At 36.9% G+C, this 13,238-nt stretch overlaps 1 protein-coding gene across 5 annotated transcripts in view; it reads right to left on the bottom strand.

Moving 5' to 3' along the window:
• Positions 1-465: 465 nt before the first annotated feature.
• LOC105215145 (echinoderm microtubule-associated protein-like CG42247) overlaps positions 466-13,238 on the bottom strand; it is a 77,577-nt gene continuing 64,804 nt past the window's right edge. For all 5 annotated transcript variants that reach the window (XM_029043155.2, XM_054229666.1, XM_054229668.1 and 2 more), the window contains 9 exons: positions 4,523-4,639; positions 3,953-4,341; positions 3,728-3,877; positions 3,477-3,648; positions 3,315-3,410; positions 2,856-3,254; positions 2,376-2,796; positions 1,917-2,313; positions 466-1,856 (listed from right to left, as the gene is read on the bottom strand). In XM_029043155.2, coding sequence (XP_028898988.2) covers positions 1,703-1,856; positions 1,917-2,313; positions 2,376-2,796; positions 2,856-3,254; positions 3,315-3,410; positions 3,477-3,648; positions 3,728-3,877; positions 3,953-4,341; positions 4,523-4,639 — 2,295 coding nt within the window. In that variant the 3' untranslated portion in view covers positions 466-1,702. The remainder of the gene's footprint in view (positions 1,857-1,916; positions 2,314-2,375; positions 2,797-2,855; positions 3,255-3,314; positions 3,411-3,476; positions 3,649-3,727; positions 3,878-3,952; positions 4,342-4,522; positions 4,640-13,238) is intronic.

Below are 13,238 nucleotides of genomic sequence, written 5' to 3'. Positions count from 1 at the left end.
TTTCTAATTCTCGTTTAAAATAAAGTATTTTTTTAATAATTTGCTGAATATAGTGTTAATAAGTTGCTAAATATCGTTATTGTGTTTATTAGTGGTCTATTTTCAGCAAATATTAGCTAAATTTAAGGTGAGTCAACTTGAAATCATAAGCACACTTTTCCTCCCACTAAAATTAAATAAAACACATTTTTTTAATACTTCTTCAAACTTTTACAATTTATTGATATGTTTTATTATTTTGTTTATTATAATATTTTATAATAACTTTCAGAAATGCGTCATATTAAGTGCAATTGGTTATAACCATATTTTATTTATTTACTAAAACAAATAAGGCACTTCGTTTTTACAATTATCATTTTATATAGAAAATGATTTGTTATTAAATTGTTAAATAAATTAATAAAATTAAAAAAGTTAAAAAATTATACATTTGTGAAAATTTAAATAATATTTCATATGTATTTAAAAGAAAAACAGTTGTGAACATTATGGTTTATTATGATTTTTGAATAATGCTGTTTACTTTTTAAATATTAACATTTTTATCGAGTTTTTTTTTAACTACGAAATTAAATCATTAAGTATCCACCAGTGGCTTAAGTCTGTTACAGGAAAAGTAGATATACATTCGTATAGTATATAGTCGGTAGAAAGTTAGACTGTGTGTAAGTTGGAAGCAGCTCTGCAAAATATTTATTTAAAGCAAAATTAATGTGAAACTATAAATTAAGCAGTTGTATTTTTTTTTAATTAAAATAATAATTATTTTAAAAATTAGTTTCAAATGTTCTGGAAGCTAATTTTGGAAGTTCAAAATTTTTATTTTATTTTAAAAGGTGAAATGGTTTTTTTAGAATATTGGAAGTTTTTTCTCATTTTAATAATGTTTACGGAAGAATTGTTCATTAATTTTAGTAAAAACCGAATTTTTACATAATTATATAAAACATGCGTGGAAAATTACATAAAATTAAAAAATTAATTTTTTTTCCAAAATTAATAATTTTTTCTAAAATAATTTAATATTTTCCAAAATAATTTAATTTTTTCCAAACTAAGAATTGTTTGCAAAATTATTTAATATTTTTCTAAAAGTTTTTGTTTTTAAATGTTTTTTTTTAACATATTTTTCCGCATACTTGCCACATCTGGCAACCTGCAGCAGCTGTCATGCTATTTGACATACAGATGGCGCTTAAACATAACGGAAGCGGTAAAATGGCAGAATTTCATTTGCTTTTTCATATTTCGTTGACGAATTATACTACTTGGTAATTTTAAGTGCTATGTTTTAAAATTTTCGGTAATATCTAAATTTTGTTGATTTCTCACTAATTTTCAATAATGTTTTAACAAAAGTGAAGACGTTTCAATTGCGTTGTTTTGCAAATGTATGCGCTTAAGGCGGAAGCAGCTGCGTCCAAACACAGCAATGGCACTTCGTACGTGCACCAACGGTAGGAAGGGCGAAGTTATGAAATTGACAACAACAACAACTGCGACGATTACTTTAAAGAAATTCCCATCAAAATTTCTTCTCAATGTTCCATCGTCTTGCCGTAATCTATTGATATTCAATTGAGTCGCTGTCCAATATTGTCGAAGATTTATTAGACGAACGTCGCCGCGTCCAATAGTCAGTGTAGCCGCGTGCTTCATCATACTGCTGGACAGTTGTACGCCACGGTGGCCATTGCAGCTATTCCTCTACGAGATCCCACACCATCAGTGAGGCGTCTGTGCCGCCCACTGTTACCACAGTCTGATCGCCGTAGAGAAAACGTGAACATGCCAACATACCGGAATAGACTTTCGCTTCGTGAAATTCGGCGCGTGGACTAATACAGGGATATCTGTGTGGTATTCAATGATGTATTTTAGAATTATAGTAAAAGTGTTTACAAACAACTTACCTGAATATGCGCAGATAGCCATCGGCATCACCAGACACCAGCATATCTTGCGCCGCCGAGCGACTGCATGTGGCAATAATTGTGTTGTTGTTGCTGTAATAACGATTACTCCACATGCCGGCGACCAAAAAGCCAACCGTGCAATTGCTAGTCAACCATTTGACATCCTTCATAGCAATGGGACTGCGTTCGGGCGAGAGTGATTTAGCATCCCAGAAAAGTAGATCGAAGTCAATAGTGACCGTTTGGACGAAATTGCCGTCCATGCTCCAGTCCACATGCGTCAGTGGTTGTGAGCCGCGTATTTTATTCACCTTCTTATAAGAGAAACCATCGCGCGAAACGCGGAATAAGTATATGCTGCCATTCTGCGAGCCCATTGCAATCATATCGCCAACTGAATAATGAAAAATGTATATTAAAACTGTTTATCAAGCTAATACGATGAAAACTACTCACCTTGATTAAACGCCACACAATTCAGCGGTGAACCGCAGACACGCAACGTCAGCATAACCGAACCATTTTCACAATTGATGACAAGCAGATGACCCTCAGTGCTGCCAGCAGCCAGTGCAGTGCCAAATGGATGAAAAGCTAGTGAAACACACTCGTAACCCGTTTGTATAGTCCAGATTAATTTGTTTTTGCGCCACAGTGCTATATGTTTATCATGACCGGCAGTGGCGAACACCTCATCTTCGGGATGTGCAGCCAAACCCCACAATTGGCGACCATGCCCGAAAACAACTTGTGTAAAGCGACGCTGTAGTGAACCCTCTAAAATGTTATTACGTGTGGTGCCGACATAAATATTGCCATCATTGCGTCCGGGACGTTGTGGATAAATAGTGCGTACGCCGCCAGCGGCCTCAGGAAGCTAAGCAGTGGAAGATTATAAGTGAAAATTCATTCTTTACAGTAGTTAATAATGCTCACTTTTGTGTCAGCAATTTTCTTGTAATTTTGCAATGAGTCCCAGGCGGCAATTTTACGATCCTTCTCACCACCCGACAACAGCGTACCCTCACCGAGCATAATCAGACAACCAATACCTTTGTTGTGTGCCTCGAATTCGGTGCGTACAAAGTAAGCACCATCCGAGTCCACCGAATAAATGGTTATGAAACCATCGGAATCGGCAGTGATGACATCGCCATCCGGTTCGAATTGCACGCTGGTCACATGCGAACGTGATGGCTGCTTAACAATATCGGTGCGTTCGAAGAAGCCATCTTTGCGACGATGCCAAAAAGCCAGATGGCCACGCCCATGTGTTATAATAAGATTATCATCGAGCGGATGAAAAGCGGCGCCAGAGAGGCCTTCTTGTAGTGTCTACAAAAAAAAGAAATATATTTAAATATTTGTTGTTGTGCATATTGCAGCGACACCTACTGCAACTTTGCCAAGCAGATGACCCCATTGCCATTGCCATACAGAAAGTATGCTTTCACGCCCACTATCCACAGCTAATATATAGCTGCCACCGTTCTGCAAGTAATTAAATGTTGTGTGTTGGCGATGTTATTGAAATAAAAATGAATGCAATAAATTTACCAGTTGTGAAAAGGCCACCGCGGTGACACCGCTATCCAGCTCGCCCATACCGAAAACATAAAGTGTCTGCAGTGATTCAGTGCTCCAAATGCGCACATGCGCTTGTGATTTACGATCGCGTCCAGCTTTCTGTCCCGAAGCCACAAGTTCGCGTGATGGATGTACGTCCATGCTGTGGACAAAATGTATTAAAAATTTTATAAATTATATCCGAAAGCACTTTCCGCGCGCCGCCATAAAAGCATACTAACCACATAATATCCTCCGTGTGTCCGGTATAATGGCGTTGTGCATCTTCCTCACGATCCAGCAGTACAGCCACAGCAGCTACATAATACAAAAGCTCACCCGATGGTAAAACCCAGAGATTACGACGTGCATCAATACCACGATAGCCGTGACTGTGCGGGACAAAAGGTAAAAAGAAAATGAGTTGAGGTTTTAAAACAGCGAAAGGGTGTATTCCTCCAACTTACACCCACTGTAGTTGCAATTTTTTATCGGGCGGTGAATTATCCGCGGGTGCATGATGTAATGGTGGATAGAAGGTACGCCGCAAGCCACGTATAGTCACTTTGGTGGGCTCCTCTTTCATAATATCCAACATGCTGTATTCACCGTTCGCACGTAGAATCTCACTCTCCGGTGCATAGAGAATGCGTGGACGACTTTTACTGCGTGGACGTGCGCCGCGTAAAGGAACCTTAGGCAGTTCTTCTGTGGGTAATATAGGCGCTGCGGCAACAACGGAGGGGCGCGAACGTGAACGCCTAATAGGCGAACCGGCAATTAAGGCAGTGCCAGTTGCTAGATAAAATGTGTCAACATCGGCAAACTCGTTGCGTAGTTGTGAAAAGCTGCGTACCTGTGAAGTAAGGATAATGTATTTAGCAGTGTGTGAGTCAACAAATATTCAGTCTCTAAGGAATTCAGCGAATAAAAGAAATAAAAAGAAAAAAATTTTCCAAATCGTTAGCGTAGCAAATCGTCGATTACTCGGTCATTGTGTCATGGTCAATGGCCTTTTTTATGCGAGTAATACTAACCTCTTGTCCTGTGCCCGTGTACATTTTCTTAGCGCCATTTATTTTCAACACTTGACCCAAATCTTCTAAGACCTCCTCGAATGGCTGCGATGTGCGCAAATTCAACAGTACACGACACTACAAAAGAAATCGCGTACAATAGCATTAAAAATAATGGTCTATTTTGGTTACAATAAGTAATTATTTTTATTTTTTTTTTGGGTTCATGCGACCAATACACAATTCACTCTTAGTTATCCCTAACGTGCTTCACCGTTTTTTCTTTTGTCTAAGCCTCGCGGCGTTGACATAAATTACGTGCTAAGCAATAAAACGTTCAACGTTAATTAGGCCACATGACAACGTAATAACGGTACAGTAACAAATTAAAGTCAGGGTTGCATGACACAGACGACGAGACAGCCAGCCAAGCGCTGAGCCAAAAAGGTGAACACTTGAAGTAGAAAGTGAAACCGAAATGCGATTCACGGTATCGTATTAGTCAAGGGTTATACTTTGTATAAAGAAGGGCTCTCATTTTCATATTTTTATACTCTCGCAACAAAGTTGCTAGAGAGAAGAAGCTGTAACTTGAGTAAAAATTAAGATATCTTGATGAAACTTGGCACACTTATTTCTTTGCTCCATAGGAAGGTTGCTTTCGAAAATGAGCAAAATCGGACCACGCCCACAAAATGGCGAAAACCGAAAGCAGATAAAGTGTTTTAACTAAGCCATAAATAAAACTATGGAAATAAAATTTGGTATGAAGGATCGCACTATGAAGGGGCATATTTGGATGTAATTTTTTTGGGGAGGTGGGCGTGGCCCCGCCCCCAAATAGGTTTTTTGTACATATCTCGCAAATCAATAGAGCTATATAAACCAAACTCTCTGCAGTCGCCTTTTTAGCCACTTCTGAATACAGTCCAAAAATGAAAGAAATCTGATAATAACCACCCCCACCTCCCATACAAAGGTTAGGTTGAAAATTACTAAAAGTGGGTTATCTCACAAACGAAAAACGTCAGAAACACTAAATTTCACATAAGAAATGGCAGATGGAAGCCGCACTCAGATTTTTTTTTGCAAAATGGAAAATGGAATTTGGTTTGTAATAGTTTCCTTACATCTCAATGATATGTTGTGAAAATAGGCCAAATCGCTTTACAAACCCGCTTACTTCCTATATACCAGAACTTTGAAGACGATCTGAATCGTTAACTTTACAATGTATAAAGTAAGCACTAGTGAAGATATCGATGCAGAACTTTGCACAAATACTACGTTTATAGTGTGGCAGCCCCATTCTAAAAATCACCGAAATCGGACCATAGGTTGTCAAGGCCCCATATAGCGAACATGAGGACCTCGGTACTTCTAACCTAATATTAGGGTTTCTAACTTTCAATGGACTCTATACAATATATATGACAAATATGTGGGTCAATTTGTGTATTATATAATATAAATAAAGTTAAATAAATAAATTGCGAGAGTATAAAATGTTCGGTTACACCCGAACTTAGCCTTTCCTTACTTGTTTTAAAATATTTTTTACCATAGTATTGCCTTAATTTTCACTTTAAAACCACAGAGTCATATACGAAATTCATGTCAACTGCAATAACGGTGTAACACGCGATTTTTTTGTGAGAGCCCGCGCTTTTGCCGTTAGGCAATTAAATTTTAACCAACAGCTTTCTACATTAATTTTGTTATGATTTCACAACTATACGACAACACCAACGCATATATAAACCCTGCTTCAATCCATGTATATTTTAAATGCCACTCTATTTTCATTGGCTATTCTATGCAATTTACCACCATCAGCGTCACCATTAACGGTAATTATAAATTTTTCGGCAATATTCGTGTTGCCTTTCGCGTGTATGTGTGTGTTCGTTGTTGCTAAATAAAATTACATTTTATGGCTGATAATTATGAAGTCTGTGACCCAGTTGGCTTTTATTGTTTTGCGGTTGCACGCGCCTGTCTGCAAAGCATGCGCGCACATGAGCTCTTTATGTGGCCCGTAAAATGTGGTCGCATGCGTTGTTGTTTGCTGAGTGCGTGCGTGCGAATGGTGCTTAGGCTCAAAAGCACTCACCATTTATGACATTTTTAAAAATCCTAAATTCGCATAATTAGAAAATATGGCATTTTCAATTAAATGGCCATAACAAAATGTGCGAATTTTGCATGCTCTTAGTGTGCACTTGGCATTTTGTGACCATTTGCGCGGTTGAGTTTTTTAACGCTTGTTTCATTTTAGTACTTTTTGTCATTGAAATTGCGAATTTGACAATATTTTCGAATATTAAATAGTTTTGTGAATTTTTTATTTTATTTTTTCAATAGTTCATTTATTTATAATTATTTTCCGCAAAATAGTTATTTTTTATGAAGAATGGAAAGTTTGACATTAATGTCGGTCGGTGATTCGATTCTTGTCTTAAAAGAATCGGCTGCGATCGTCAAACATCGGTTCATACCTGGTCACACATCGGTTATTCAAGGGTCATGTTCAGATCCTCTGAAAACAATTACCACTGAGGATAACGTGAAAGGGTCCACGACCTCATTTTGGCAGATCATTGATAGAAGGTACTGAGGCAGTAGTCATCCCAAAAGACAGCGTGGGTCATATCTTGTTTGAAAGTCGATTTTGCTTACTCCGGAGAATAACAAACAGTCTACTGCAGATCAAGAAACCGTCTAAACAGTAGATTTCACCGAATGAACTTGCCCCGAAGAAGGCGAAGGCCGTCTTATCGAGCGGAAGGAAAAAATTGAGCGTTTATGTGACTTATAAGGTGTATTCTACATCGACTAATTGGGGAAAAAACGGCCACAGAGGCCCATTATGGAGACCACAGAGGTCCAGAGCTACGAACTGCTGTCATATCCACCATTTTCTTTAGATTTGGGCTCATCTAAATTCTTTTCGCTTACAACTTAGTCGATGGGTAGATGTTTGAGTCGAATGCGGAGATTATCGTCGGTATGCAGTCCTACTCAGCAGATCTCCGGCCAACTGTACATATTGGATCGCCCTCATATACTATTTAGAACCGCTTCCGCTTTTATATTATTCATCAAATACCGTTAAATTTAATATATAAAATATCCATATTTTTGGTACCACTTATTCTACACATCCCAATTGCTGCCAAATGCTTTCATGTCTCCACAATTTTCGTCTTTTAAAAGCGAATTATTTCACAATGAACATGGCGTATGCAAATATTTGCACATACTTTTAGGCGCATACACACACACCTTGCTTATACGTAATACTTATGTATTATTTGCTTTCTTCTGTCGAAGTAAAAAAAAGGATTTACAAATATTTGCACCGTTTGACGTCAGCTCCAACGATCGTGATAAGCTTTTTGTCGGCATTTCTTGGAATGTGGTCTGGCATATTTTAGGCGCACAAGCTGTTACTACTCAGTGTAAAGTATATTTGCTTATGGTATGTGAGTGTACACGAAGGCTTGTCTGGAACGTAGTCTATTGCGTACGTGCTGTCTTTGATATTTGCGTTGAGACTTTTTTTTTAAGGTGAGTCTCAGCAATTTTTTTTGCTTTTCGGTGATTTTGAGTGCATATCTTTTTATTATTTTTATTATTTTTTTATCATTTTGTGGTTGTATGTTACTGTTGTTGTTATTAGCTTTGCATTTAACACGTGCAACTGATTGCCACAGCAACGATTACGATCGGTGTGGAATTTTAATGTGCCAATATGGCGCAATAATTACAGTGGCTTGCATAAATTACTGTTGCATACTTAGCGGGGAAATTGCGATGACCGACAACAATCAGCGATTCACCTTAAATGTATATGTATAAATTAGGGTGGTTCCTAAGTGGTGGGAGATATATCATTAACTAGATTTCTTAGAATTTTCATTCTCGGAAGTTGAAGACATCGCAAATAATTCCTGATTCCGTTTGGAAAAGGTTTTTGGATTGACTTTTAAAATTGATGTTTTATATTCTAGACTACAGTAGTACCGATTTAAGATATTAAATCTTCAAATCATAAATCTTAAGATTATTTATATTTTTTTATATATTATATTTGAACGTGGTAGTAGTTAGTTTGTCTAAAAAATAGTTCAGAAAATTTATTCAGAACAATCTTAATATGAATATGTATTTCCGACGAACACTTATAAGCCGCCATAATGACATATTTATTACCAGACATTCAAGCTGGTTGAATGTCAAAGACACGCGAACCTGCACTGACATATATCTATCAACAAACACATACACATTATACGCGCTTAAGCTATAATCCCACCTAGCAGCTCATTCACTCATTCACAGCGAAAGCTGACTGACTGAGTGTGTGTATGTCAACCGCGAAATGGTATTAACGGTGTTTTAAATGACTTTAATAGCATAATGTATATTTATCAACCTGCTATATTAAATATATATTATATAGCAAGGGTGTGTGTGCTTTCATTTCAAGCTTTTTGTGCTATTCAGCGCTTGTTCTCTTCTTCGTATACACTCTCTGTCTCACTCTCTCTCACGCTCATTGTCAGTTGTCTGTCTATCGTTTGCCACTTCAACACGCAATTATAGCGCTCGCGGCATAATCGGCTTTTTAAACGTCGGTTGGCGCCCTTAAGTATGCAACGTCAACGCGATGTTAAAGTGCCAGCAGCTTTTTAAACCTTTGCGGTGGAAAAAGCGAAGATTTACGCGCTTTAAGTGCTTTAAAATGCGCAGTTATCATTCGCCGTACATACAGACACTCAAACACTCAAAACACTGAATGTCTGCTTGTGCGCCTGTAAGTGTGCTTCTATATTACGACGTGCGTAAGCAAAAACGATTGCAATTAATGAGTATGCGTGCCCATGCGTTGCACTTTCATTCATTCATTCAATCGTGTCATGTCTTTAAATTGCCTGCGTCTGTGTCTCTTATGTGTGTGTAGCGTTTCCATGAGCGCCACCAGCCATGAAATTCATTCGCTTTTTAATGTTCATTTTTAATGTGTCATAAAGTTACGCGCATAAATTTGCCTATCGCATGTCGCATTGATATGTGTCGACAGGATTATGTGTTAGTCATTTGTAACAGGAAGGATTAGCGCATGAAGTGAATGTACTTTTGAAGACCAATTAAAGAGAAGTGTGAAAATTATGACAGTTATGTTGACAGATTTTGATATTCAGATAAGTCAGACAAATGAACAAATGAACTTGGATCTTTTCCCTTTGGTTTTCTGATAATTCTTTAAGTCATATTTTGATAATTTTTTTTTTTCAAATTAATACTATTTTGTGTATATTTTATTCAAACAGAGCTCCAGTCGGTTTTCCATTTCACACCATCGCTTTCGAGATTACCATCTCTTATCGAACAAGATCTTGAGTGCATCAGGACAAGTTGCGTAAATCTGAAAAGAAATTGCTTTTGATACCAGATTTATTCCTTGGTTGTTTCACGGCTTCATTCCCACCATGACATTGAAGTCAAATTCTTCTCCTTATATAAATATATATATAGAAGGTCCATTTTGAGGTGTTTGAATTCATTTGGTATATTTGTTATGTTTTGCCGCCTCTCGGTTTCATTCTTTTTCGAGAAGCTTCGGCTATCTCCAATCAGAAAGATGTTTATGAGTGAAGCATGGGATGGAATCAAGTGATGTTATCCGTACCAACACATAAAAGAGTTTGAAGTATCATTAATACTGGTCGATGAGATTTTGATGAAACTCAATAAATTGATATGAATCTCGTTTCCATAGAGAAAGCAGAGTGATTTGCAATTACATTAACTCATGTCTTTCATATATGTGTGGAACAGTTTTGCCCTTTCTTAATTGTATCCGTATATTTTCATTCTACATTTAATGGAGGGTTTTACTAGTTTTAAGACGCATTCCAATAGCAGATAGACAGACGCTTCAAGTCAAGTGTCGAGTTTTGTCAGAAAATACTTTTGTTTTGCTTCAGCCAAGATTGTAGCTCGTGACCTTATTGGGAATCAATTTGAATCGATTGGATCGGATACAATTGTTTACTTTTTTAAGTTCAATAAATTTTCAGAATGAAAAGTTCTGTAAGGGTATTCGTCTGTTTCGCTTTTGTCTAGGCAATTGTTGAAATAAAACGTACCAAAATCAAAAGCAGTCACGAAGTACATTGCGAAATTTCTTTACGCAACATTTTTCTGATACACCATCAAAATACCAACACATATACACTCTCACACATTGTGAATTACTTGTATGTACTTTTCATGCCCCACAGATTCACATTGTGCTCGTCCGGTTTGCTAACGACAAAACGTTTACACTGTCAATTGAAATGTCTTGCCACAGGCATGTACAACTTTTCAGCCAACTCGAAGGTCGGCAAGAATTTCAGGTGTGTTGCTTGGGTTAAAAAAAAAAAATTGTGTGTGTGATGAGGAAATACTTGGGAAATTGTCAAAATTACGTCACGCAGAAAAGTAGGCAGTAACACCATAGGAGCAGAGTGCATGCAATCAACATGATTACATACATACATATATATGTATGTACGTGCATTCAACTGACGCTGGTATTGTGCGCATATAAATTGACGAAATTGCTCCTGCCAGCCAAGAAGCCCCACTCCACTGCAGCATTAAAACATGGCAATTCGCCATCGACGTCTAGCCGCCGGCTGGCTTGGTGTTGAAAGGCTTCCAAACAAATATGAAAAGTACGAATGAAAAATTGCGAAATTGCATGCACTTTTGCAAATAAACAAAACGAATAGATAAATACATACAAACATATTTATATTTATACATATACACACAAGTGTAATTGAAGTATTGGCATGCAAATTCTCTCACAGTTGTAACAGACACTGCCCTTGGCAAGTTATTGGCCTTGCTTTGACCAGCTTCGTTAGTTGAATGGCTGGCTGTCTATTCACTGTTCGTTCGATTGGCCATTGTGGCATTAAGAATCATTTATTGGCAATTTTTGCTTTAGGCGTAATGGAAAATAGTTTTATAACTGTTGTTGATTTTTGGTTGGACACATTCACACAAACAACCACAATCTTCAGGGTGTGTGTGGAATTTAAATAGCTGTACTTACAAGGGAATAATTTTCAATTTCTGTTTTTTAAACACAAAATAAAATATTTTTTGCTTTCGAAACACCGATTTTCAAAGAAAACCTAGTAATATGCTCAAATATATTCTAAAATATACTCATTATATAACAAGTAAGGAAAGGCTAAGTTCGGGTGCAACCAAACATTTTATACTCTCGCAATTTTTTGAAGAAATTGTATTAAGATAACACACAAATTTACCCATAAATTCGGCATAAAGTTTAATAGAATAACGAAAATCGTCAAATATAGATATGAGGGCTGAGTTAATTCCTGAACCGATTTCATTTATTTTCACCAGCAAGGTACACTATATCCAAGACTATACGCTCATTTATTTTTTTTCTAAGATATCTCACATATTAACCAATACGTATATGCGGAATAAAGCTCACCGTATTTTTGAAAAACCTATAATAAGGTATATGGGAGCTAGGAGAGGTTATGACCCGATTTTAATAATTTTTGGAACAGAACACTATTAGAAGAAAACAATTACCTCTGAATTACATTAAATTATCTGAGAGATTTACCCATATTTTCGGTTAAAATTTACCCTTAGGCGCTGAGTTCAACATGTTCGATATCTGGGGCCTTGAAAAGTTGTAGTCCGATTTCGACAATTTTTTCATAAAGGAAGCCCGAGATGATATGCACTATTTGTGTAAAGTTTTATTTCGCTATCTTCATTGGTTCCTTATGTATACATTAAACAGTGAAGGAATCAGATGGAATTCAAAATTGAGTTTTAAGGCAAGTAGTCGTGGTTGTGAACCGATTTCGCCCATTTTTCGTGTTATCAGGATGTCAAGAAAATATTATATACCGAATTTCATTGAAATCTGTCGAGCAGTTCCTGAGATATGGTTTTACTTATGGGAACCATAAGTGGGCGGGGTCACGCCCATTTTTCATTTTGTAAAATAATTTGAGTGCAGTTTCCTTATGCTATTTTTTCTGTAAAATTTTGTGCTTCTGTTGTTTTTTGTTAGTGAGTTAACCCACTTTTAGTAGTTTCCAACCTAACCTTTGTATGGGAGGTGGGCGTGGTTATTATCCTTTTTTCAACTATTTTCATGGTGTGTAGTGGGGTACGTAAGAGAACCGACTTGGTTTATATAGCTTTAGGTTTGCGAGATATATACAAATAACCGATATGCTGGCGGGGCCACGCCTACCAAAAAAAATTACATCGAAATATGCCCCTTCATAGTGCGATCCTTTATTCCAAATTTTACTTTTATAACTTTATTTATGGCTTACGTTATGACACTTTATAGGTTTTTGGTTTTTGCCATTTTGTAGGCGTGGCAATGGTTCGATTTTGTCCATCTCCTCAGGGTGCCAAGGAATACGCTTGCACGGACGGACAGACAGACATCCGGATTTCAACTCGTTTCGTCATCCTGATCATTTTGAAAAACATAACCATATATATTTTGTCTAAGGCTTTTTTCTATAAGTTTCTCAGGGTTCTGAACTTATAACGTTGACTACTGGAAAACCAATTAGAGTTCGGATTTTATCCAAGGATTTCTTGAAATTTATCATATAATTATTATGCCTCAATATTTTCTCAACTAGAGACCAAAGACCAAAAAAAA

The sequence above is a fragment of the Zeugodacus cucurbitae genome, chromosome 4 (assembly GCF_028554725.1).
Source record: "Zeugodacus cucurbitae isolate PBARC_wt_2022May chromosome 4, idZeuCucr1.2, whole genome shotgun sequence".
NCBI classification, from domain to species: Eukaryota; Metazoa; Arthropoda; class Insecta; order Diptera; family Tephritidae; genus Zeugodacus; species Zeugodacus cucurbitae.
Note: the sequence above shows the minus strand (reverse complement) of the source record. Positions and strands in the feature narration are given on the sequence as shown.